We start from the raw sequence: 27,947 nt of genomic DNA on the forward strand, positions 1-27,947 counted from the left end.
GAAGCCCCTTCGCCACTATCATGTAATGAGATCTGAGACGACTGTTGATAAAATCGGGCCTCACACCGCTTGGCACTTGTCTGTCCATCGGGTTCTTGGAAGACGTGGATGCGGAGGTGAGTGGGGGTGGCTGCCCTTTCTGTTTTTTCCCAAACAGTGGGTATGGGGGGAGGGAAAGGAGATCCAGACAACTGATTTATTTCCCATTTCCCTGGAAAACATATTTACCATTCCCCACTTGAGGAAGAATTTAGACCTTGCTCCAAAATCTTCAGGAAACTCTCCCAAACTTAGCACACCATGATGCCAATGTAGCTGTCTTCTGACTCACCTCCAGATACTTTGTCTCCTCCTAACTGCTCAAACCACAGATTAATGATGGAATGTTGCTCTGTCCCTGCCCAAGCCCAAGCCAGAAAATAGGAAACACGTTTATCTACGCAGTTACAGGCACTTCTGTAAATGTGGTTTTCTCCGCAGCCTCTCCAACCTCAGCAAAGGAGAAAAATCCCTAGCGTGCCCCGGGGAGTAGCTCGATCATTCATTCATTCATTCATTCATTCATCCCAAGACGATGGGAGAGCAAGGGCAGAAATCCTGGAAAGTGAAGTCTGAGGAGGCCCTTAAATCAAGTAAGAGATGAAAGAAAAATCGAGATTCTGGCCTGGGTACACACAGTATTTTAACATAAGGACAGAACTAGAGACCATTCTAATTAAAGGCCTCTACAGGTGGGATCCCACAGGTGGGATCAGCCTCTCGGTTTCCTGGATACCAGTTCATGCAACGGCTCTGAGGGCCAACGTACACACAGAACAAAAGCATTTAATGAAAGTGAAAAAGAGGAGAGCAAAGGAGAAATGAGAAGGCCTGTGAGTGGGGAGAAAGGAAGAGCCAGGGAGGAAAGAATGAAATCCACTCCTTGCGCTCTTTCCTGCCAGAGAGGCTTGAGAGACTTGTTTCGACCGGGATCCCGAGTCCAGAACAAAAGCGGCGGGGGCCACAGCACGGGGAGAGGGAAGGCGCGTCCCAGGCACGCGTGGGGGCGCCGAAGGGTGGGGGCGGCGGGCGCGCAGGAGGCCAGCGAGACCCGCGGGGATCGGCAGCCGCTCGCGGGGGGGACCTCGCACCGCGCCCTCGGGGCCCCGGGCGCCGCCGCGGTCCCCGGCCCGACCCCGCGCGGACCGGGGTGCGGCGCCCCGTGCAAGGTCGTCCCGGGAAGCCCCGGGGGTCGCGGGAGGCTCGGCCCCACGGTAGCTGCGGGAGCCTGGCGAGCTCGCGGGCCGCGGTTCCCGCTCCAGGTGAGGGCGCGGCGCGGTGTCACTTTACCTGCGCGCAGAGGGCCGTCCGGGAAAGCCATGGGGCGGGGTGGGGCAGACGAGCGCCCAAGGGGGCTGCGCGACCTCGGGGACGGGGTTGGAGAGCGGGAGGGCAGGGATGGCAGGTCCTGCCGTGCCGACGCGCCCGGAGCTCACCACCGCGGCTCTGCGCGCCCCTCCTCCTCCTCCTCCTCCTCCACCTCCTCCCAGACTCTCCGCAGCGTCCTCCGCGTGCTCACTTCCTGCTTCGGCAATTAGCAAAGCCCCTTCTCGGCGCGGCCGCCTCCCTCCCTCGGCAGGCGCGGGCCGGGGCCGGGGCGCGGGGAGGGGCGCCCGCGTGCCCGGAGCGTCGCCAGTTCGGGCAGCGCCCGCAGCCGTCGTCCTTCCTGCCGCGCGCCCAGGCTCCCGACCTGGCGGCCCCTCGAGCGCCGTCCCGGCCTGGCTGCGAAGGAATCGGTGGCCTTAAATCCCGGCTGCAGTCGCGGGTCGCCGTGCTGGCCCCTAATCACGCCGGGGCCGGCACGCAGCTCTCCCACCGCAGGCCCCGCGATCTGCTGTTTAAAGTCTCCCGGTCTTTGGGCAGCGAATGCCGCTGCATGGTGGCACACGCGAACAACCGCGATTCGGAGTTTTCTTTGGGCGATAGCTATTACGTGGCCTCCAGGATAGATGCTGCACAAAGGGAGGGAAACGAGAGAGCGCCTGGTCCACACCCGTACAGCCGTTCTAGAAAAATAGCCGGGGTTCTCTCGGAAATGCGGAATCGGTTCTTCCAAGAAAACCACTAAGGTCTAATTTAAAGGGGAACATGCGCCAGTTACTTACGGGAGCACAGACTGGCGTCGTTTACTAAGAATACATTAGAGATAGTTGTATTTTTTAAAAATTTTTCCAATGTTTATTCACTTTCCGAGAGACAGTGAGCGGGGGAGGGGCAGAGAGCGAGGGAGACACGGACTCTGAAGCAGGCTCCAGGCTCTGAGTTCCGCGGGGCTGGAACTCGGGAACCGCGAGATCAGGACCCACCCGAGCTGCAGTCGTCCAGGCTTCCCAAAGACAGTTGTATTTTAATTAAACCTATCGTCAGTCATAAGTCTATTACACAAGCGTTATAGGCAATTTAAATGTAACAGGACTCTCCTAAGGGTTTTTAAAGAATCCACATCGGCCTGGGCAGGTGAGGATGGAAAGACGTATGTAAGAGACAACATAATCGCTGTTAGCATGCAGTGTCAGCGACTGATCACTAAAGGAGCCTCCTCCAGCCCAAAGCTCAGCTTTGAGAAACGCAGAAAAGCAGCAAATACCTACATACCCTCGTGGTGACCAGAGGCTTGTTTTGTGCTTCTCCTCATCTGTTTAGTGGTCCGGAGGCCCATGGCGCTCTCTAGATTGGTGTCTTAGTCTCTGGAAGAGGCCATGGAAGAGGCAAGAGCCTCAGAAAAGAGTGACCCGCTGTGTGTCTGAAGAAAGTAACAACCTTCTAGATGAAGCTTTCTGGGGAACTTGTAAGTGGGAGCGTAAGCTTCCTTCTGGTCTGCTTCTGATAGGAAGGGAAATTTTTTCTAAGAGTATTTTCTCTTCGAATCTATTTTGAGGTTTGGTTTGTGGTTCTTGCAGACTTCTCACGAAGATGGAATTATTTCTAAAGTTGGTTGGCAGGAACCGCATATCAAATTGTGCTATCTTGTTAACACTGTAAGCTTGAGCATTGCCATAAAGCTGGTTGGCCTTTCAAAACCCTGAACTAGAATTCATCTCTGTATCACTCTCATTCTTTATTATACCGAATAGAAGATAGGTGGCAGAAATGTACTTTCAGATTAAATTTTTTTTTAAAGAAGATTGATTATGTACGTAAATTATTATCTCCTTTCATTCAATTTCCTTGTACCTCCTTTCCTATGAATTGCAACCATAACCCATCATTATCTTCACTGTTCCCATGTGCTTTGTGAACTATAAAGTGTGCACTACAAACGAGAACTTTTTCTTTTTGCAATTTACAAAAGAACTAATTTAAAAACAATTCTCATCCACCATCATTCCCACAGATTCCCATACAAGCTATTTGCTCTCACATTATGTCATTCGGCTTTTGCTTCTATTGCTTCTAAAGAGCGTAAAACACTCAGCTCAGGCCATGACTCAGCTTGTTTCAGCTGACTTCAGCTCAGGCCATGATCTCACGGTTCATGAGTTTGAGCCCTATGTTGGGTTCTGTGCTGGCAGCACAGAGCCTGGAAGCTGCTTCAGATTCTGTGACTTCTCTCTCTGCCCTTCCCCTGCTCTCTCAAAAATAAATAAACATTAAAAAATTTTTAAAAAGCACTCTTTAAAATGGACATTTTTTACATTTCCTGATAGCCCCTACATACTCATGAATCTCAGAATCATGGTAAATGGGGATGGTGGACTTGGTAATCAAGGAGTCAAGCATGCTGGATATGACTGGGAGTTTGTGTTACTTTGGCAAGCAATGCAAACTCTTGAGTGTAAGAATTTATAGGATTGTGAAAGTTCAATGGAATAATGTGTCTATAAAGATACCTAAACCAGGGGCGCCTGGGTGGCTCAGTCAGTTAAGCATCCAACTTCAGCTCAGGTCATGATCTCATAGTTCATGAGTTCGAGCCCCCATTGGGCTGGTTGCTGTCAGCATAGAGCCCACTTCGGATCCTCTGTCCCCCTCTCTGTGCCCCTCCCCTGCTCATGCTCTCTCAAAAATGAGTAAACATTAAAAACAAATAAACAAAAAAAAAAAAACTAAATCAGTGCCTCTCACATAGTAGGTACAAATAAACCAGCTACCTTCCTGTTTTCATTCTTTCCTTGGAATTTAGTTTATTGCAAGAAGTTCCTATTTGTTATAAGAAATTTGTTGTAGTGTTTGTGCACAGCATAGATGGATGGATGGAGTCATAGCATCAAATAACATACTTTTTGAATTGCCCATTCCCCTGCCCCGCCCCAACGCCAAACAAAATGCCAAGCCCTGGGGAAACCAAAGTGAGAAGTCCCCAACTTTTAGGAGTTTATGGTCAAGAGAGACTTGCAAATACTGTTTCACTATAGAACTGGGATCATGAAGGTTTAAACCAGGAAGAGAGCATGTGTAGAAGAAAGGCACTGAAGATGTATGCAAGCCATCTGGCTGGGTGGTGACCACCCTCAACCTGACAATTTGCCTTGAAAGCTTTCAGGCAAACTTTGAGACCTTTATTCAAGATAATCTGGCCTTAAGTAGAGAAAAACATACACACACACACACACACACACACACACACACAAACTGTTGGTCTTGTGTCTTTTCACGAACGGATGACAGTTATCAGAAATGTTATCTTTAAAGAGAGAAAGCATTAACTCAAAATATATTTTATTTGATTCATCACAGAATATGTTGTTTTTGTTCATTTTACACCATTGTGGCTAAGTGTTACTTAAATTTGTGCAACCTGAGATAAAAAGTTATTATTGAGGGTATGTACATTGTATACAATGAACCCAGCAAATTGTGCTCCCAGACAGGGTCTCATCTATATAAAAGTGGCTGTAACGGGGGCACCTGGGTGGCTCAGTTGGTTAAGTGTCTGACTCTGGATTTCGCCTCAGGTCATGATCTTACAGCTCATGGGTTCAAGTTCCATGTGGGGCTCCACAATGACAGTGTGGAGTCTGCTTGAAATATCTCTCCCTCTGTGTCCGCACCTCTCCTGCTTGTGCTCTGTCCCTCTCAAAATAAATAAACATGAAAAAAAGTTTTTTTCAAGCAGCTATAATGGAAGTGCATGGATTTGGGGCAGTAGGAGACTCCTTACATTCCAGAATGAGACAGTGCCTCCCTCAGCTGCATTTGTGTGATAAAACCCTGTGGAATTGTGTGTGATGCAAGAGGCCTAATGAGAGTTAATACGTTTGCTTGTCTCCTTGAATTTTGTCCAGTGTGTTAAGGCACTTGTAGGGGATCTCAGCTGTTTTACCACCTGACTGCTCATGATAATGCCCCAGTTTTCTTCTGGAAAACCGCCATTCCCACTTTCAGTCCATGTGATTAGGCAGTGGCAACATCACCCTGACTCCCGACTCTAGGGTTTGGGCATGTGACCCAGTAATAGCCTTTCAGACCATTACTGAGTAAGCCTATGAGTCCAGGAGGTGTATGGGACCTTTGCTGGGTCAGTGGGGCCGTGGGGTCAGTGGGGTCTCTAAATAACTAGCCGGAGATCATTTCTTCCACCACACCACATGCTTGTGTGTGAAATGTTTGCCAGGGTGCACATCACAGAGAGCCTTGAATGCCAGACGAAAGCATTTGAGACTATTTTTCATGCAACAGGAAGCCAGGAAGCTAGTTTTGAAAAGCAGCATATGAAAATTGGTGTTTTTGGAGGATTAGTGTGGCAGCTGTGTGTAGGATAGGATGGAGGAAGGCGCAAACTCAATCCAAGAGTGCATTTAATCTTCACAGTGCACTGTAATTTATTACAGAGTTGAATTTGCATCCTTGTCCAAAAGTGAGGGAAACTCATATCTGAAACTCATATCTAAAAATTGTAAATGTTCTTTTGTTGCCTTTTTAAGCATTCGTTGTCTCCCATGAAGTGATTGCTTTATGCGTTTGCAGATGTTCCTTACAAATGATGTACTCCAAAATGTTGACAGAGGGACTAGAAAACTTATGTAAGGAAAATATTATCATTTTAGTTGATGTGAGCCCTATTTGACAGGGGCACAGCACTCTGGTGCATACATTTAAGCATGAATAGTTCTTAAAGTTTCTTCTACCTACTTGGACAAAAGCCGTTCTATGTACAGGAGAGTAAATCTCTCTTGCCAACTTCTACCAGCTTACTTTGAATCATTTACCCATTACGACGCATGAGCCAGAAAACCACCATTTTTGTGCTGTGTTTGGTTTTCCACAAAGAGAATGGAACAGTGGGTGATTCTCAGTGTGGGTCTTGCTAAAAACACTTTGAGTGCCATGGATCGGGAGTGGGAGGTACGGAGAGGTAGGGAGATGGGAGAAAAAGTATGGCTCTCTAATGAGCGCTTTATCCTGGAACCTGACTACAGCCTTGCGCTGTCACCACTCACAAGTGTGTGCTGGTACCTTGACCTTGGGTGCCATCATCCTCAGCATGTTCAGCTGCTTTCTTAGTGAATATATATAATAGCAATTTATTTCTTGCTCCAGATATTAAGAGAAAATCTGATCAAAAAGATGAACTTTATGGATCAAAACCTGAAACCCAACTAACTGAAGTCAGCTAGAGATTTTGTTCCATTTCTGCTGTTAGGAGAAAAGGGCAGATGAGAAGAAAACCTGGCGTTATCGGCGACCAACTAAAAGTTGTGTAGTCGGCACCTGAGAGTTTAGTTTCCTGTGCTGTGTACCCTCAGAATGTGGAACACGGGCTCAAGTTGCTGACTTGGGAATCTACAAAATCATCCATCATTTAATAAATTATTTTAAAACTTGTCATTTAGAGTGTATTATTTTTTTACAAAAAATGTTTATTTATTTTGAGAGAGAGAGAGAGAGCACACGAGTGGGACAGGGGCAGAGAGAGAGGGAGAGAGAGAATCCCAAGCAGACTCCTCACTGTCCACACAGAGCTCAGTGCGGGGCTCGAACTCATGAACGGCGAGATCATGAGCTAAGCTGAAATCGAGAGTCAGACTCTTAACCAACCGAGCCATGTAGATGCCTCTAGAGTGTATTCCGAGCTAAGACAAGAAGGTGGACTTAGATACAAGTGAGTCAGATGAGGAACTATTAGAACTAATAGGTGAATTTAGCTTGGAGGAGAGAAAAAGCTCAACGTACGGAACACCAACAGCTTTCCTATAGATCACCAATATGGAAATGGTGGAAATGATCCCATTAAAACAGCAAATAAAGCTACAAAGTTACTGGGGATAAATTCAATAAAACTATCTTTAAAAATCGCAAGAACTACAAAGCTTTCCTGAAGGCTGTAGAAAATAAATCTGAGTAGATAGAGAACTATACTAGGTTAATTGATAGGAAGCCTCAATATTGTAAAGATACTCATGGTTCCCTAATTAATCTATGCAGTTAATGAAACCCAATCAAACTAATAAGATTTTCTTTGAACATGAAACTGGTTGTAAATTTATATGGAAGGGTAAATTCAAGATAATTTTGAAAAAGAATAACAAAGAGGTGGTATTTGCCCTATGAGATAGCAAGGTATTATAAAGTAACAGTAATTAAAACAGTGAGTATTGGTATAAAAAAGGATTAACGGGAGCAGAAAAAAATGAAGCACAGATTCTTGTATCTTTGGGGAATTTGCTACATGATTGAAACATTTAAATGTTGAGAAAATAGTTCAAAAATAGTATGGGGATATTTTGCTATTTAGATGAATAATGCGATTTATATCCCTACCATACCTTATACACAAAAGTAAGCTTCAAATAGATTAAATATCTAACTATAAATTATTTAACATTAAAATTAGTAAGAGAAACTATAAGAGAGAATGTTTTAATAACTTTAGTAACAGGAAAAGCTTTCTTAAGATAAAAAAATCAACAGACATGAAAGAAAAATCTGATAAACCTAACTGGATAAAAATTCAAATTCTGCACCATAAGACAATAGAAAATTATAAAACAGGGGTAAACTTAGAGAAATTAATTACATATATGATATTCTATTTTGTAACTTATAAAACTTATAAAATATAAAAATTAATTAAATATAAAATATAAATAAAATTTAGGTAAAAATATAAAATAAGATATTTGTATTTCTAATTATAAAATAGAATAGTATATAATATATAACTTATATATATAAAAAATCAGTCCAAAGTTTTAAGAATTTATTTAAATAAATTAAAATATGTTAACAATAATTCAACATAAGGTTGGACAAACACTAGGTAGAAAATCCCCAGAAGAAACAAAAATGGTCAATAAAAATATAAGATATTAAACCTTGTCAAAATAAAAGAAATGCAAACTCAAGCAATAAGAAGCTAGCAGAAGGGCAAAAACTTAAAATCTTGCCAATATCAAATACTGGCAAGACTGAAGAAACAGGTTTTAATACACTGTAGGAATGTTAATTTATATGGTCACATTGGAGAGCAATTTGACCTAAAATTGCTAAATTCGCTAACATTGACCCAAAATTTCTCTAAAGGAATTTTTGCACGTGCTACACGGAGGCAGGTAAGAATGCTGGATGCAGTGTTTTTGTCATAGCAAATATTAGAAACAATCTAAATGTCAATCAATAGGGGGATGAATAAATATATAATATAATCATGCAATGCAATATTTTACAGAAGGTACCAAAAGTAAGCTAGGAAAACATTTTAAATAAAAAAACAGGGGGCGCCTGGGTGGCGCAGTCGGTTAAGCGTCCGACTTCAGCCAGGTCACGATCTCGCGGTCCGCGAGTTCGAGCCCCGCGTCGGGCTCTGGGCTGATGGCTCGGAGCCTGGAGCCTGTTTCCGATTCTGTGTCTCCCTCTCTCTCTGCCCCTCCCCCGTTCATGCTCTGTCTCTCTCTGTCCCAAAAATAAATAAACGTTCAAAAAAAAATTAAAAAAAAAAAAACCAAAACAAGTTGCAAAGTGATATCAGGGGTAGACACAAGCCAACCCATGTTTTCTATAACTACATTCTAATTTTTAAAAAATGGATACATACCAACTTTACCTTGCAACCAAAGCAGAGTAACCGGGAACTAGATCTACCCTCTTGCCTGAAACAAGAACAGCAAAAAACCCAAATAAAATATACGAAACAACAGTTTTTAAGGCACTACACATCAGACAAAAAAGGCCAGTGATCCCTAAGAGCCAGGATATAAGCGAGGTGATTCCTGTGCTTGCCCCAGCTTACCGCCTTGAGAGAATTTCCAGGGTGTGGCGCAGAGAAAGGGATGGAGGCAGAGTCTTATGGACTCCCTGATGTGAAGAACTGTGGCTAGAAGTCACAGGACAGGAAGCTGTAGAGACTTCGCAGAAAGGTCCTCAGAGATCCATGGGATGTCCCTCTTGACTACTCAGCATACCATTTACTGATAGATGCGCTCATGTTGGAAATGACCCACAGTTGGGGAGGATGATGAGAGGGACTGTAGTAGATGATCAGAGGGAACAGTACCCGGGGCTCACTCAGAGCCACGAATAGTGCTTACCAGTCCAACCAGACTGCAAATACCTTGTATTTCATGGGAATTTGGTAGATTACACAGAAGAGTCTTGCCTCAGTACCGGTAAGTAATTACCCCTGGACTGATCAGGCACTGCCCCAGTCCCACCTAACAAATCTTAAAAGACCCAAAAGGATCAAACTCTTTTCAACTAACTTAGCTGCATCCTGAAAAACTCAATAAATACAAATACAAAATATAGAAGTACAAAAATATCCAGTACCCAACAAGGTAAATGCACAGTGTCTGGGATATAAAGATACTAGGCTTGCAAGAAGTAGGACAATGTAGGCTAATAATGAGGAGAAAAATTAGGTAATTAAAACTAACCCAGACCTGACACAAATGTTAGAATTAATGGAGAACAGTAAGGGTGCCTGGGTGGCTCAGTCGATTGAGCGTCTGACTTCAGCTCAGGTCATGATCTCACGGTTTGTGAGTCTGGGCATCGGGCTCTGTGCTGACAGCTTGGAGCCTGCAGCCTGCTTTGAATTCTGTGTCTCTCTCTCTCTCTGCCCCTCTCCTGCTCATACTCTGTCTCTCTCTCTCTGTCTCTCAAAAATAAATATTTTAAAAAAATTAAAAAAAGAATTTTCAAAAAAAACCCCAGAATTAACGGAGAACATTAAAACTTTTATTATACCTGTATTCCATAGGTTCAACAAGCTATGTAGAGACACGGAAACTATTAAAAAACCCAAAGTAAAACTTTCAGAGATTAAAACCATAATACTTGAGGTTAAAAAAAAAAAAAAAGAAGACTAGATGGGATTAGCAGCAGCTAAAACATTGCAAAAGAAAAGATTAGTGGCTTTAAGACACCGCAATTGAAAGCACTGAAAATGAATCTCAGGGATGGGGCACCTGGGTGGCTCTGTCTGACTTTGGCTCAGGTCATGATCTTGCGGTCCATGGGTTTGAACCCCGCATCAGGCTCTGTGCTAACAGCTCAGAGCCTAGAGCCTGCTTTGGATTCTGCTTCCCTCTCTCTGCCCCTCCCCTGCTCACGTGGTCTCTCTCTCTCTCTGTCTCCCTCTCTCTCTCTCTCAAATAAACATTAAAAAAAAGAAAAGAAAAGAAAATGAACCTCGGGGAGAAAAAGTAATTTTACAAAAATGAAAATAACTGTGGAACAACTTCAAGTCACCTAATATACACGTAAAATACATGTAAATGAAATCCCTGAAATGGAAAGATGGTGGGGGGCCAAAAATTATTTGCAGAAAGAATGGCTGAAAGGTTTCCAAATTAGACGAAAACCTTAAACACACAGATCCAAAAATGCTCAGTGAACACCCAGCACCAGAAACATGGAAACAACTTCACCAAGCCCCACACACTCCCATTTGCTCAAAGCCATAGACAAAGACTAAGTCTTAAAGTGGCCACAGGAAAAAAAGATACATGACAGAGCGACCAAACTAAGAATAACAACAGATTTCTTATCAGAAACCGTGCAAGCCAGGAGACAGTGGATCAGTGTGTTTAAAGGACATAGAATTGTACACCCAGTAGAAATGTATTTCAAAAATGAAGGTGAAGCTTTTTTTTTTTTAGACATGTAGAAGTTGAAAGAGTTCATCTCTGGCAGGCCTGCACTAAAGGGGTCAGTGTATTTGAAAGCTAATAGGTTTTATTGAAAGCAAAATAGTGACAATGTATGCAGAGTTTATAATCTATGTGAAGGTAAAATTGACTCAAAAGCAGGAAGGAGAGAAATGGAAGTACACACTTTTAAGGCTCTAATGCAGGAATTATTAAAATATCATTTAAAGCTATACTGTGATATGTTAAAGATGTATACAATCACCGAAATAACACCAATGAGAGTTATGGCTAGCTAATAAGCCAATAAAGGAGATAAGATGAAGTCAGAAATAATACAGCGTGGCAGTTTCTTAAAAAATTACATGTAGGAGCACCTGGGTGGCTCAGTCAGTTGCGTGTCTGACTCTTTCGATTTCAGTTCAGCTCACGATCCCAGGGTGGTGGGATCGAGCCCCACAGCAGACTCCATGCTGACGGTGGAGCCTGCTTAAGATTTTCTTTCTCTCTCCCTCTTCCTCTGCCCCTCTCCCTGCTCATGTGCTCTCTCTCTCTAAAAAAAAAAAAGTCGGGGCGGGGGCACCTGGGTGTCTCAGCTGGTTAAGTGACCAACTCTTGATTTCGGCTCAGGTCATGATCTTATGGTTTATGAGTTCAAGCCCCACTGCCTTTGTGACAGTGCAGAGCCTGATTGAGATTCTCTCTCTCTCCCTCTTTTTCTCTGACCTCCTGTGTACTCTTTCTCTCTCTCTCAAAATAAATACAAATTAAATGTATACCTACTATATGGTCCAGCCATTCTACCCTTAGTCATTCACTCCAGAGCAATAAAAACATATTTAAAAGATCTGTGCATGAATATAAAACCTAAAACTGTAAGACATCTAGAAGAAAACAGAGGAGAAATTTTTGTGGCTTTGGGCTAAGCAAAGATTTCTTAGGTACAACACCAAAAACACATACCTATTAAAAAATGTAAATATTGGACTTCATCAAATTTTAAAACTTTTCCTTTTCTTTTTTTTTTTTTTTAATTTTTTTTTCAACGTTTTTTATTTATTTTGGGGACAGAGAGAGAGACAGAGCATGAACGGGGGAGGGGCAGAGAGAGAGGGAGACACAGAATTGGAAACAGGCTCCAGGCTCCGAGCCATCAGCCCAGAGCCTGACGCGGGGCTCGAACTCACGGACCCCGAGATCGTGACCTGGCTGAAGTCGGACGCTTAACCGACTGCGCCACCCAGGCGCCCCTAAAACTTTTCCTTTTCTAAAGAAACTTAGAATAATGGAAAGGGCAGCCACTGCTGGGAGAGAATATTTGTAAAACATGTGTTCGACAAAGGACTTTTTGCCAAAACGTGAAAAGAACCCTCAGCATAAGGAAACAAACAACCCAATGGAAAATGTATAAAACATTCAAAGAATCATTTGACCACAGAAGTTGGCAAATAAACACAAGGATAGATACTCACATCACTAGTACTTTAGGGAATTCTAATTAAAACCATAATGAGATACTATTTGACACGTGTTAGGATGGCTAAACTAACAAACTGACCATACCAGATGTTGGCAAGGATATGGAGGAGCTGGGATTCCCATGCCCTGGTGGTTGCAGTGTTAAGGAGTACCACCTGTTTGGAAAACCACTTGGCGGTTCCTTAAAAATGTAAATGTATACCTACAACATGATCTTGCTATTCTACATCTTTACCCAAGTTTTTTAAAATCTCATGTCCAGACAAAGACTGGTGCACAATTCAGTGCAACTTTATTTGTAAAAACTCCAAATTGGAAACAGCCCGGATGTCCATCAATGGGCGAATGGGTAAAAATATTGAGGTATACCTTTAGCACGGACGCCTACTCGGTAATAAAAGGAATGAACTGGGGCATCTGGGTGGCTCAGTTGGTTAAGCATCCTGCTCTTGGTTTCAGCCCAGGTCATGATCTCACCGGTTGAGATCAAGCCCCATGTGGGGGCTCTGTGCATGGTCAGTGCAGAGCCTGCTTGGGATTCTCTCTCTCTCCTTCTCTCTCTGCCCCTCCCCCCCCCTTTCTGTCTCTCTTTCAAAATAAATAAACTTTAAAAAAAAAGGAACGAACTATTATCACTAACAACATGGATGAATCTCAAAATAGTTATGCTGAGTGAGAGAGGCCAGAAAAAAGGAGGAGTACTTAATGTATGACTCCATGTATATAAACCTATTGAAATGCAAACTCATCTCTAGTGATAGAAAGCTGATCTTTGGGTGCCTGTGATTGAGGATGGGGAGGGAAGAATGATCACAAAGAGAAATGAGTAAACTTGAGAGGTGGATAGGTTCACCACATAGAGCTTGGGGTAAAGACTTCATAAATGTATACGTATGTCAAAAGTTATCCAACTGAACAGTTTAAATATGTGTAGTTGGTTGTATGATAATTATACCTCAATAAAGCTGTTTCATTTTGTTTTTTTTTTTAAGGATGGATACTTGCCAAATTCATAACAATGTCTAATAAGGGCTATCTCTGGGCAACAGGGAAAGGACCAGGACTGGAAGAGATTAATGCTTACAGAGGCTTCAGCTTTTTTGGTAGTGTTCTAACTTTATATGTAAATATTTATTTATGTATATATTATTTAAAAAATTTTATATAGAAAATTTGGAAATAATTTTCATAAAGGTGTCTGCTTAACAAAATCAGTCTTGACTTGCCTCACCCCCCCATAAACATGGTCTCCCGGACTGATCTGTTTGCAAAGATTCAGTCACTTGAAAAACTATCCGTCATTCTCCTCCTTTTCCAGACTTTGAATTGTTTGACATTGCAGACTGCGAAATGAATATGAAAGTAACCATTGATTTTTTTAAATCTATTTTACAGACTAAGTGGTGGTTAGCATATTTGAAATCATTTGAGACATTTCCTATCTGAGGTTACACCATTAGCATTTCATTCCTTTGTGTCACACTATTTTGATCTCTTCCGACTTCAGCTGAGGTCATGATCTCACGGTCTGTGGGTTCGAATCCTGTCAGGCTCCGTGCTGACAGCTCGGAGCCTGGAGCCTGCTTCAGATTGTGTGTCTCCCACTCTCTCTGCCCCTCCCCCACTCACGCTCTGTCTCTCTCACTCTCAAAAATGAATGAATGTTAAAAAAAAGTTTCAATGCAAATAGTTTCATGCCATGAACAATTATTTTTATCCAATCAGGTTTTCTCTGGGGAACATGGGAGCACTAGGAAGAGAGGAAATAATGAAGAGGAGCAAGGGAGTGCACCAGGAGATAGGCAGAGGGCACCAAAGGCAAGCCCAAGTACACAGGACGTGTGCGTGAACAATCTCAAACCAACATCTGGAACGTTGCGGTTTCTGTGGAAGACGCTTGTACTTTTTTTTATCAGTTAAGTTACAGTTGGTGCAACTAGCATGGAGGTCAGTTTAATTCAGTTGAGACAGAAGGGGAGGTCTAAGCTGCACATTGCGGAATATCATTTCTTATAGGTTAACAGAATTCCGTTGATCTTTCTTTCGTGATCATTAAGCACTTGCATTTTAGGGGCGCCTGGGTGGCTCAGTCGGTTAAGTGTCCAACTTTGGCTCAGGTCGTGATCTCACGGTTGGTGAGGTCAAGCCCCACGTTGGACTCTCTGCTCTCAGTACCCAGCCCGCTTCGGATCCTCTGCACGCCCCCCAAAATAAAAACATTAAAAAAAAAACTTGCATTTTGGAAATGCCCATCACCAGTATTTTGATAAAAGCTCTCTCAGCTTTAGGACTCCTTGTTTCTTTTGTTGAGAGGAGGGATTGTCACTTTATCTGTTTTGACGGGCAACTTCTTATGATAGTCCAAAACTTTCCATTGCAGTCAGGGTGAAGACTTGAAGGTATGGAAAGAGGACTAATCCTCATCCCTTTCCTCCCCCACCTCCTCCCCCAGCCAAACGATCCAACCAATTATGAATACTAAACTCAAGTTTTTTTTAAAGCTTTTTTCTTCTTTTAATAAAATGTATTTATTTCGACAGAGAGTGAGTGGGGAAGGGGCAAAGAGAGAGGCAGAGAGAGAATCCCCAGCAGGCTCTGCACTGTCAGCACAGAGCCTGATGTGGAGCTTGAACCCATGAACTGGGAGACCATAAGCCAAGCTGAAACCAAGAACTGGACGCTTAACCAACTGAGCCACTCAGGTGCCCTAGTCATGTTCTCAACAGAGTATGGGATTGAGAATTATGGATGTGAATTTGGGTATAAGAAGAAAATAATCTAGAGAAGAAGAATTTTAAGTGCACAAAAATAGTCACTTCAGCTGAAGTATAACTAAGAAATAAAGGAAAAGTAGTAGGACCTAAATGTGCAATGATAGTAGAGTGGTTGAGTTAGGATACATGAATGATGGATCACAAAGGTATACTGATACAACAATAAAATCATTATTTTGCTTTCAAATACTGAAAACTTTACAATGGCCAGCATGCAGCCTGAAAGTCATCACTCCTCCCTGACAACAAGTAAAAGGCTCAACAAACTGGAAAGTCAACAGCCCTCCTTGGATCCATCAGAGAAGTGGGGTCACAGTGGGGTCCACTGCTTTCGTATCTGGGGAAACCAAGTACAGAGGATTACAATCCACCAGAACAGAAACCAATAGCAGAGACCTTCAGGGGAACTAGTACCAAGACAGGAAAACGAGAACTGTAATTGATGAATTACTGAAGGCTCAGTGTGGACTCCTGAGAAATAAAAACTCCAGGGGCAACCACACACGTTTACGAAGTTTACCTCCAGGAGTTTGACCAGGTTCTCACCGTGAATATCAGCACCAAGAGGAGAAAAGGAATCATTTTGAAATACTCATAGAAATCTATTCTGAACAAGCCCTCCAGAGCCTAAACTATGGGGGTTTTATCACAGCCTAGCCAACTCGGAGGAAGGGAATGTCCAATTTCAGCTGGCTCTGACCCTCCACATGGGGAAAGGAAATACCCAACTCCAACCCTCTCTGGCAATTTTGTCTCTTCTAGGAGGGAGAGTGGACTGAGAAGCATTTGTGAAGTTTGCAGTCCAGAGGCACAGAGTTACTAAAAGACTGACACCAAATAACAGGACTACAGAGTGCTTCCTCTCCCCCACACTCACCACCACATTACTAAAGGGCATGTACTGAAGGCCTATGGACTGCAGTTCCTTTTACCTAGTCCTTCATGTCTGGCTATCAAGAAAAAAATGACATAGCATACTAACAAGGCAAACAACACAGTTTGAAGAAACAGAACAAGTAGGAGAACCAGCCTCACCTCAGATAGGGCAAGGATTTGGGAATGATCAACCAGAAAACTGAAAACTATGATGAATATGTTGTGGGCTCTAATGGATAAAGTAGATGGCACGCAAGAACACACTGACAATTTAATCAAGGAGATGTAAATTCTCTGAAAAAAACTTGTTAAATGCTAGAAATTAAAAAAAAAACAAAAAAAAAAAAACACCAAACCACTAACAGAAATGAAGAATGCTTTTGATTGGCTCATTAGCAGATGGAATTTGGCTGAGGAGAAAAACTCAGAGTTTCAAGATAAGTCAGTAGAAAATTCCAAAATGGAAAAGGGAAAGAAGACCAAAAAAAAAAAAAAAAAAAAAAAAAGAAAGAAAGAAATCCTAAAACAAAATATTCAGGAACCAAAAAATAACTAAAAAAGTTTTAACATACATGTAATGGGAATATCAGAAGGAGAAGAAAGAGAAAAAGGAACAAAAGAAATATATGAAGTGATCATAACTGAGAAAATTCCTACATTAATGTCAGACACCACCCCACAGATCCAGGAATCTCAGAGAACACCAAGCAGGATAAATGCCAAAAACAAATACCAAAACAAAACAAACAAAAAGTATACCTAAGCATATTATATTCAAACTTCAGAAAAGCAATGACAAAGAAAAAATAAGTCAGAGAATAAAAACACCTTATCTGTAGAGGAATAAAATTAAGAATTGCATCCAACTTTTGCTCAGAAACTATGCAGGCAAGATAGTGGAGGGCGCCTGGCTGGCTCAATCAGTAGAGCATGTGACTCTTGATCTCAGGGTCATGAATTCGAGCCTCATGTTGGGCATGGAGCCTACTTAAAAAAAAACAAAAAAACAGCGAAATAAAGAAGACAGTGGCGTGCATTATGTAACCTAGAATTCTGCACCCTGCACACTTATTCTTCAAAATTGAAAGAGAAGTAAAGATTTTCTCAAGTAAACAAAAATTAAGGAAATTTATTACCAGTAGACCTGCCTTACAAGAAATATTAAAAGAAGTTCTTTAGAGAAAAGGAAAATAATATAGATCAAAAACTCAGATCCACATAAAAAAAGGAAGAACATCAGGCAAGCAATATGTGAAGGTAAAATAAAAACTTATTTTTCTTATTTTTAATTGATCTAACTAATAACAAGTTGTTCAAAATAACAAGAGCAACAATGTATTCAATTATATATGCTTATGTACACATACAGGTTTATGTATGCTTGTTGTATAAGTGAAATGAGTGACAGCAATGATACAAGGATGTGTGGAAGGAATTAGGATTACTTTACTATTATAAGATACTTATCTGCACTATTTTAAAGTAAGTGGCTTGTATTAGTTATTATATTGCAAACTCTAGGACAACCACTAAAAAAAGTTTTCAGAAAAAGTAATATAATTGCTATGCTAAGAAGGAAGAGAAAATGTAATCACATAAAATGCTCAATTAAAACTACAAAAGGCAGAGGAAGATAAAAACAGGAACAAAGAAGAAAGGCAACAAATGGAAAACAGTGACAAATACAGAAGATATTAGCACAAAAATATCAGGGCACCTGGGTAGCTCAGTGGGTTAAACATCCAACTTCAGCTCAGGTCATGATCTCACAGTTCGTGGGTTCAAGCCCTGTGTTGGGCTCTGTGCTGATAGCTCAGAACCTGGAGCCTGCTTCAGATTATTTGTCTCCCTCTCTCTCTGCCCCTCCCCCACCTCTCAAAAATAAACATTTAAAAAAATTTTTTTAAAGTACAACGATATCAAATAATCACTTTAAAGGTTAATGGTCTAAATACACCAACTAAAAGAGACTGTCAGAGTGGATCAAAAAACAAGATTCAACTATATGTTGTCTAACATATATATATAAACATATATAAAATAAAATATAAATAAACATATAAATAAAAATATATAAATATATATAAAATAAGTTTCTAACCGGAAACTTATTTTAAACATAAAGAAACATACATAGATTAAAAGTAATGGAATGGAGAGATAATATACCATGTTAACACTAATACAAAGAATGCAGAAGTAGCTGTATTAATTTCTGACAGAGCAGACTCCAGAGCAAAGAAATTCATCAGAGAGAATTACATAATAATAAAGGGATCAATTTTCCAGGAAGACTTAACAACTCTTAATGTGTATGTGTCTAACAATGCATGAGGCAAAAAACAGCTAGAGTATAGGGAGAAATAGATGAATTCATTATTACAGTTGGAGAATTCCACATCCTCTGTCAGAGATGGGCAGATCCAGTAGAAAACCAGTAAGGACATAGTTGAATTCAACAGCACCATTAATCAAGTGGACATAATCTACATCTATCAACTATTTTATTCAAGTACAGCAGAATTCTTGATAAAGAACACGTATAAAAAACAATACTTAATGGTGAGAAACTGTAAGTTTTGCTGCTAAGATCAGCACAAGATAAGGATGTCCCTTCTCAACACTCCTTGTCAACGTCATATTGGAAGTTTTAGCTAATGCAATAAGACAAGAAAAGGAAATTAAAATATACTGATTGGGAAGGAAGAAATAAAACTGTCTGTTTGCAGATGACATGATAATTTATTTAGGAAAAAAAATGTCAAAAAACTCCTGGAACCAATAAGCAATCATTGCAAGGTTGTAGGATACAAGGTTAAAACACAAAAGTCAATCACTTTTCTGTATACGAGCAATGAATAATTGGAATTAGAAATTACAAACACAATACCTTTTGCATTAGCACCTCCAAAAATGAAATACTTAGTTATAAATGTAACAAAATATGTATAACATCTATGGGAGGTAAATTATAAAACCCAAATGAAAATAATCAGAGAATAACTAGGTAAGTAGAGAGATATTCCATGTTCATGGATAGGAAGACTCAATATTGTCAAGATGTCAGCTATTCTCAATTGATCTATAGATGCAACAGAATCCCAATAAAAGTTCCAGAAAGTTATTTTGTGGATACCACCATATTGATTCTATATTTTAGATGGAGAGGTCAAAGACTCAGTATAGCCAACACAATATTGAAGGAGAACAGCAAAGGCAGATTGACAAAAATCAACTTCAAGACTTACTATAAAACTACAGTAATCAAGACAGTAGGATTGGCAAAAGAAGAGACAAACACATCAATTAAACAGAATAAAGAGCCCATCAATAGACCCACATGAATATAGTCATATAGTCAACTGATCTTTGACAAAGGAGCAAAAATATTCTTTTCAACAAATGGTGCTGGAACAACTGGACATGCATATACCAAAAAGAAAAGAAAAAAAAAAAAAGAAAAAGAGAAAATAGAAAAAAAGAAAAAAAAAGAATCTAGACAGAGATCTTACACCCTTCAAAATTAACTCAAAATGGATTATATACCTAAATGTAAATGCACAATTCTAAGACAGGTGACAACAGTGGAGAAAACCAAAAGGACCTGGGGTATGGCAATGGCTTTTTAGATACAACACCAAAGGCATGATCCATGAAAGAAATAATTGATAAGCTGGACTTCACTAAAACTAAGAACTTCTGCTCTGCAAAAGACACTGTCAAGAGAAAGAACACAAGCCACTTACTGGGAGAAGAATAATTGCAAAAGACATATCTTATAGAGGAATATTACTCAAAATATACAAAGAGCTATCAAAACTCAACCATAAGAAAATGAACAACCTGATTTAAAAGCTGCCAAAGGACTTGAACAGATACCTCACTGAAAAAGATACAGAGATGGAAACAAGCATATGAAAAGATGCTCTGATGCTCCACATTGTGTGTCATGAGGGAACTGTAAATTACAATTACACCCATAACAATAATACATCTATTAGAATGACAAAAATCCAAAACACTGACAACATAAAATGCTGTTGATGATGTTGAACAAGAGAAACTCCCATTTGTTGCTGGCGAGAACACAAAATGGTACAGCCACTTTGGAAGACAGTTAGGCAGTTTCTTATAAAACTGAACATACTCTTACCATATGATCCAGCAGTTGTGTTCCTTGGTACTTATTCAAGAGTTGAAAACTATATGCATGCAAAAACCTGCACACAGATGTTTATAATTGCTTTACTCATAATTGCTGAAAGTTGGACGCAACCAAGATGTCCTTCAGTGAGAAAATGGATAAATGAACTGTGGTCCATCTAGACAGTGGGATATTATTCAGCAATAAAAAGAAATGGCTACCAAGCAATGAAGAGATATGGAAGAAACTTAAAATTCATATTAATAAGTCAAAGAAGTCAATCTGAAGAAGATGCTGTATGACTCCAACCATATGACCTTCTGGAAAGGGCAGAACTGTGGAGACAGTAAAAAGAGCAGTGGTTTGTAGTGGTTAGGGAAGAGAAGGATGGATAGGCAGAGCACAGAGGATTTTTAGGGCAGTGACACTATTCTGTATGATACTGTAATAGTAGATACATATCACTACACATTTGTCAAAACACATACAATTTACAATACCAAGAGTGAACTCTAATGTAAGCTGTGGACCTTGGGTGACAATGATGTATCAGTGTAGGGTCAGTGAATGTGACAGATGTATCACTGTGGTGCAGGATGTTGGTAGTGGAGAAGGCTGTGTAAACGTGGAGAATGGAAATAAATGGAAAATCCCTACCTTCTGCTCAATTACTGTGAACCCCAAACTCCAAAAATTAAAGTCTATTTTTTAAAAAAGATCTTTATTATGCAAGACCATACAAAACAAGAATGCATATCAAGAGAGAAATATTTAAATGAGGACAAAAAGCTTGAGTAATGTGTACTTGGGGATTTTTGGTTGTACATTTGTAAGAAGTTCACACTGTCATTAACAATTGTTTATCTGTTCAAAGCAGAAGTAACATAAACAAATAGTAATGAAAACTCACATATAACATTTAAAATTGCCATCTATGAGCTCTTAAGAAATGGAACAAAATTGCTGTCTATCCAATATTTCTAGGTTTATAAGGGTTGTGGGGAATGAAAGCTGAAATTAAATTTAAATTTATGATTTTTAAAAAAAAATTTTTTTTTTCAACGTTTATTTATTTTTGGGACAGAGAGAGACAGAGCATGAACGGGGGAGGGGCAGAGAGAGAGGGAGACACAGAATCGGAAACAGGCTCCAGGCTCTGAGCCATCAGCCCAGAGCCTGATGCGGGGCTTGAACTCACGGACCGCGAGATCGTGACCTGGCTGAAGTCGGACGCTTAACTGACTGCGCCACCCAGGCGCCACTAAATTTATGATTTTTAAAAGATCAGATAATACAAAGAAGACCCCTCTGAGTAATGAAGAAATGAATATGGTAGCAGAAGATGGGAAAATGCTACATCCCTGTCAGCTCTCATTCTCTGACACCCTGGCACTTAGTGGAGACTCAATAACTATTTGATGAATAGAAAATGGTACTCTTTGACATTTCTGAGATTTTCACTAAGGCCTCTTGGTATTGCCATAGTAAATGAAGCTTGTAAATTGATTTTTTTTTTAAATACATATAGAATGTTTACACTGCAAACACCTGCAAACAATTGAAGTTTTAGAATATATATATTTTTAATGTTTATTTTTGAGAGAGAGTGTGAGCATAAGTAGGGGAGGGGGAGAGAGACAGAGGGAGACACGGAAGCCAAAGCACATTCCAGGCTCTGAGCTTTCAGTACAGAGATGGACACGGGGCTTGAACTCACAAACTATGAGATCATGACCTGAGCCGAAGTCGGATGCTTAATGGACTGAGCCACCAAGACACCCCTGAAGTTTTAGAATATTTTATTCAGCAGAGAGGATCAAAATGACAAATTTTCAGGATGGGAGTTAATATATGGGATTTAAAAAAATGATTGACGTCCTTTTAAAAGACAGTTGACTATTTAAACAAAAAGTGTAACTCACTCAGAGAATTACCACATTATTTATGTGGGTGGAAAGGACCCGGGGGCCCATTTTGCAGAGGAGGAAATAAAATCACTAACAGGCCTCATGCCTTGTACAGTGATGAGCTAGAATCTAGGCCTCTAGACCAAGGGACCCTGTACTGGAATGTCTGTAGAACCATGTTACTCTTTCTTGTGTGCCAACAAATGTTTGGCCAGTTAAGAGTACAGTAACAATGAGTTACGTAAAGTTATAATAATTATCAGTGTCTTGAAAAAATCTTGTAAAATTCCCACAGCTAGAGAAAGTTATCTGTGAAACATCTCTACTGAAATGTCTCCTTGCTGTTACAAATTTAACATAGCAAAAAGAAAACAAAATTCTACTAATGGAATGTTCAGTAGGGGGAGCCACTGACAACAATGATAGTTTTTGCTAGCAGAACAATTTTATTGCAGAAACAGATGAAAGCAGTCAGGTAGACAGAGCCAAGGGCTGGAGGGATTTTTAAAGTTACCGTGCCCCTGCACCCCCCCCCCCAAAAAACCCAAACCTAAATCAAAATAAAAACCAATGGCCAAGATTTCAAGTTTGCTACTAAAGGTATAACATGGTTCTAAGAAGGGCAAATGACAAGATCAAAATTAGATTTTTAGAAGATGGAACTATTTGATACAGTAAGATCATGTAAATTATAAATTACCAGGAATAGAATATATAGAGGGTGCAGCAAGGAAAATGTTTTCACCTGATCTGATTAAGAAGTGGTTGAGGCCTGAATTAAAGTAATGTAGGGCACCTGGGTGGCTCAGTCAGTTGAGTGTCCAACTCTTGATTTCAGCTCAGGTCATGATCTCATGGTTTGTGGGATCGAGCACTGCATCAGGCTCCACTCTGGGTGTGGAAATTTTGAAGGAAAAAACCCTAGAACAACAGCAATAATAACACCTACTGTTTATTGATCCAGACCCTGTGCTAAGTCAACTGAATGAACCATCCGTGGTGGGCAAAGGGCCCACTGAAGCCGGAGCATAACCACCATTTGTCACCAGCACCCAGCATTTCCTGAGAGCCAGGCATGGAGCTCCGACTGGAGCTGAAAATGCTTAGGGCCCTCACTGCTCCTTCCTCTTCTCAGGGGAAGACTGGCATGTCCACAGTGCAGTGTGACAAGCTCTTTAACAGAGGGAGTTAAAAGGCTGCCAAGGGATGGAGCTGGGTGGGAGCCACTAAGTTAGCAACAGATTTTCAGGGGAGGTGATGCGTGAATGCCACCCGAAAGAAGGAGTACGAATGTGCCAGGAGGCAGCACAGTGCATCTGCGAAACTACCGCAAGTTCTGGACAACTGGTCACAGCATCTGGTGGGAGGGGGATGGGTTGGAGGGGGAGGTTGGTGACTGCGGCTAAGCCCAGAGAATGAACTTAGGGGTGAGATGGTTTGTGTACTACATTGAGGAATTGAGATACTACACTGTGGGAGTGCAGAATCATAATCGTAATAGAGTAATTCATTGAATTTTAGCTCTTATCAATGGTAAGATGCAGTGTTTTATGTACTGCTAGGAAAGGGAAACACTGTCAGTTGAACTATGACATTGTGAAGTACAAGATGCATGTGGCCTTAAGGGGTATTAAAATTGGGGGGTGGGGAGACAAATCTTGCAACCAACAAATTACAGTCATAGAATAATTCAGAAAGGGTGAACATCTGGAAAAACCAAGACACCGATTATTGTTTAGTATGTGCCCCAAACTACCTTAACTCTTAGAACAAGAGACCTGCCAGGTATCCTTCCCTTCCTGACATTCCACAGCAGTTACACGCAAGGTGCAGGGGGCAGCCAATGCCATCAGGCGCCATGTGCCATGTACAGATTCTGCGAGCAATGGCCTTTCGGAGAGGAAAGGGTGGAGAGTGGGTTTTCTGAGGTAGAGAACTACTAACCGGAAGAGTAGGGAAATTGTCAAACACAGAATCAGGGTGAATGTTCATGTATGCCACCAGGAGGCAGAGTCTGAAATTTCACTTCTCAGAGATCTTTGGGCTCCTCAGAAAATTAAATATTTTTCATTTGGGACAGAACATTCAGGGTCAATGTAATCTATTTTGGGTTCCTGGTTCACTCATCAGAAATGTTTCATAGGCTTCCCTGGCACAAGGAATGGGTTTTGATAGCTCAGGGGTAAAGTCCTGACAGAAGCAGGCCACAATGTTTATGACAAACTATCCACAGAGAGGAGAACAGACAAAAAGCCAGATGGGTCTGACCCTGCAGATAAGGGTTGGTCTGGCAACAGGGGCAGATGGGAAGTGCGCACATCCTGCTAGAAGATCTAGAAGAGATAAGACCCCTCGTGGAAAAACCACTGGGAGAGGACAGCAGCAGGTGCTGAGAGGCGCTCTGCCTTTGTCTGAGGGACCCCTGCCTGAGGCCGGCACCAGGGTGTTGCAAGGGAGCTGAACAACCTTGAACTCTTGAGAATTGGGTTGGAGGGAAGAAGTTGGTGAAGGAGGAAGATCCAAAACTTGGGTAGGAACCACAACTAAAGCGGCTGGGACAGAGGTGAAACCCGGCGTCTTACAGTAACCACTTCTTTCTTTGAAACTTGACAGAGCATTGAGGATCAGTCACTGGGCATTTCACCTCCAGAACAACCTTGTTGCTCCCCATCGAAGGCAGTGAATCTTCCCAGGGATGGAGGACCACGACAATGATTTTTGGCATCACTTGAGCAGCTTGAAGAGTCATCAGCTCACACCCGGCAGGAGACAGCTTTCTGCAAAACGCATTCCAGGCCTTCTCCATCGTTCCCATAGCTTCCAGCTCCTCTCTGGGGTGTTGCTTTTCCCCATGAGCCCTCAGGCCCCTTTGGACTACCCAGGGCACTTGTTGTGGTCTCCCAAGTGTAATTCAGCTTATTTCCCATAATCAAAAGTTACTAGTGATGTTTCTTGTTATCAAAACCTTCATAAATGATGGAAGGCCATACACTATGGGGTCAGTGGTTAGAAAATGTTGGCCTTCTCTAAAAATACAGTAATTTAAATTAGAACCTTTTATGTATGCCCCAACTAATTAATTAGCAAATCTTTTTGTCTATAATGTGCATGATAATTTCAAAATTGAAGTATCAAAATTCCCTAAAAAGGTATATCCCTTATCTCAAAAAATTTACTTGTTCTTGGTAAGACATATATAGGGAGATAGAAGTGTCTAGAGCTGGATAATAGATCGTCAAATGACTGATACAGAGAGTAAGTGCTATATCACATTCAGTAGAGAAAGAAATACGAGAGAAAAGAGATCCTTCCGAGTTGTGAAGTTCACAAAACCAACAAGAGCCGAAACTCTCGTTGGCCTTTGAATGACTGGATGGGAGTTGGGGTGAGCAGAGGTGGGAGAAGACAAGGAGACGGTGTAGAGAGTCATACAGTGAGAAAGCAAACAATAATGAGAGAACATTTTCTTAAAGATTATTAAGGGAGATAAGGTTAGAAAGAAGAGGAGGGGCCCAACTGAAGAGGACCCTAAATCCCAGCCAGCAACCTGTTAGTGCCGTTGAAAGTGTTAAGTATGATGGGTTACATGATGACATCTTTTTAGGATGAAATTTTAGAATCACAGAAATTAATATTGCTTGGATTATGAATGCTTTACAATAGGTATTGGGATTGGAAATTAAGGACTAGACACATGTATGTTTCATCTTGTTCCTTCTGAAGAGCACATCTACTCTTCAGCATTATTTCTTTAATTGTAATATAATCTGGTTTTACATGATAAACTTTTTCTTCTTCTTCTTTGTTTTTGTAGAATATGTGCTTCAGTGATACAAAAGTAACCTGAATCTGTAGTGAGAGCTTATCGATTCGAAGGACAGGATTCTAAAAAGAAAATAACATCGTGATGTGAACTGTCAATTTTTATGTTTTCTCTATTTTCTTTCTTTTCTTTTTCTTTCGTTCAAAACTATGTTTTCTCTATTTTATTTCTTTTCTCTTTCTTTCTTTCTTTCTTTCTTTCTTTCTTTCTTTCTTTCTTTCTTTCTTTCTTTCTTTCTTTCTTAATTTATTTTGAAAGAGATAGAGGGGGTAAGTGAGCTAGGGGCAGAGAGAGAGGGAGAGAGAGAAGAGGGGCTCACCTGACTGGGGACTCAAACTCACTAACCGTGAGGTCGTGACCTGAGCTGAAGTGGGACACTTAACCAACTGAGCCACCCAGGCGCCCCTGTTTTCTCTATTTTCTACCAGAGTCAGTTTATTAAAAGTGTATCCACAGTAGTGTCTGAGCAGGCCTCTTCCTATGAATTATTCACTGTAAGCTGAAAAATCATAGTCCAAACGTCCTAGTTTGGGGTTTGAATAATATTGCCACCCTGCCTGTGTAGACTTCCGTGTCAGGCACAAACTTAGATATTATCAGCCTCAATCTCAAGGATATAGTGAAGGGTTAAATGGATCATTTCGTCAGCAGGAATGAATTCTGGTGCACTCTGTTTTTCTGGAATCCTGATTTGTTGATTTCATAAAATGTTTCAGACAGTATATATATATATATATATATATATATATATATATATATATATATATACACAACAAAGGAAGAAAAGAAAACACCCTTAGTTTCTGTTTCTAGCAAGGATACAGTGATATGGACTCGATTCATTGTCCAGCCTAAACAAGCCCCTAAACAGACAACATAGATGAAACAATGGGTTTCAATTAACCATTAATCCAGCAAAGAACAATGATCTCTGAGCGAGAAAACAAAGATGGTGAGCCCTAGTTGTCACAGCACCACCACCTGGAGAAAGTTCTCAGCCCCGTCGGGGTGCAGCTGGTAAGCGCCTGGAGGTAAGAGGCCACAAAACATCACTGGGAGGAGAAGAGCCCCACTTTGGAAGGTCGGGGCCAAATCTGGGGCCCCGGGGGATGCGCCGGGGCGGGGCAGGAGAGGGGCTCAATTTCGAGCCTGTGGGGTCGCTGACGGCAGTGCGCAAGGAGGGACCCGGGGAGAGGGCTGCCGGCCGAGAGAAGGACTCCCCGCGCGCACCTCCTCTTGTTTTGGAGGCCCTCGTGGTCCTACCTCATTTGCCGCCGTGGAGCCCGAAGTCCCAGGGAGGCGGAGCGGCCTCCGCAGCAGTAGTTCCCGGGTTCTGCCGGCCCCCTGCCCCGCCTTCCGGCGGGAGGCCCCCTCGCGGTCGCGCGAGACCACAACTCCCACAAGGCCCCGCGCTCGGAGGGGGCGTGGCCGGGGCGAAGGGGCGGGGTCTGCGCGGTGGGTCGAGGCTGCGGGGCAGGTACAGCCACGGCGCTCAGCATCTCGGCCTCCCCATCGGGCGTCCAGAAGCTCGGGAGCTTTCTCATCGCTGGATTGGCACGGGACACCTGGAGTCACTCAAGTCCGGGAGCGTCGTCTCGAACCGGCGCTCGATGGGCTGCGTGTGCCTAAGTGTTGGTTGGGGAGGCACAGTGCTGGCGACTGGGTGGCGTTGAAGCTGCTGCTAGTCCTGGGCTGCCTGGGGAGCCTGAGGAAGTTACAGGTGCTGGTAGGGGAATCCCGGGGGAAAATCGGAGCCCAAACCAGCATTTGAGACTAGGAGCCCGAAGCTAACAATAACTGCGAGAAAGCCCAACCGCTAAAGTCCTTTACTTTTGGCTGAAAAGAAGGGAAGATGGCAACCAAACCAATGGGACGTCT

The 27,947-nt window shown here is 41.8% G+C and overlaps 1 protein-coding gene across 7 annotated transcripts in view; it reads right to left on the bottom strand.

Annotated features, from left to right (window-relative positions):
* Positions 1 to 27,455, bottom strand: part of EDARADD (EDAR associated via death domain) — a 94,085-nt gene extending 66,630 nt beyond the window's left edge. The window contains exons 1-3 of one of the 7 annotated variants that reach the window (XM_086679601.1): positions 27,333 to 27,411; positions 9,014 to 9,068; positions 2,635 to 2,726 (exon numbers count right to left, since the gene is read on the bottom strand). In XM_086679601.1, coding sequence (XP_086535727.1) covers positions 2,635 to 2,698 — 64 coding nt within the window. In that variant the 5' untranslated portion in view covers positions 2,699 to 2,726; positions 9,014 to 9,068; positions 27,333 to 27,411. Of the gene's footprint in view, positions 1 to 1,329; positions 1,665 to 2,634; positions 2,727 to 9,013; positions 9,069 to 27,332 lie in introns of those variants that run through there. The other 6 variants (XM_086679606.1, XM_086679602.1, XM_086679603.1 and 3 more) reach the window with 6 other exon arrangements.
* Positions 27,456 to 27,947: the final 492 nt, after the last annotated feature.

This window comes from Puma concolor, chromosome D2 (genome assembly GCF_028749965.1).
Source record: "Puma concolor isolate L17-30 chromosome D2, mPumCon1.1.hap2, whole genome shotgun sequence".
Lineage (NCBI taxonomy): Eukaryota > Metazoa > Chordata > Mammalia > Carnivora > Felidae > Puma > Puma concolor.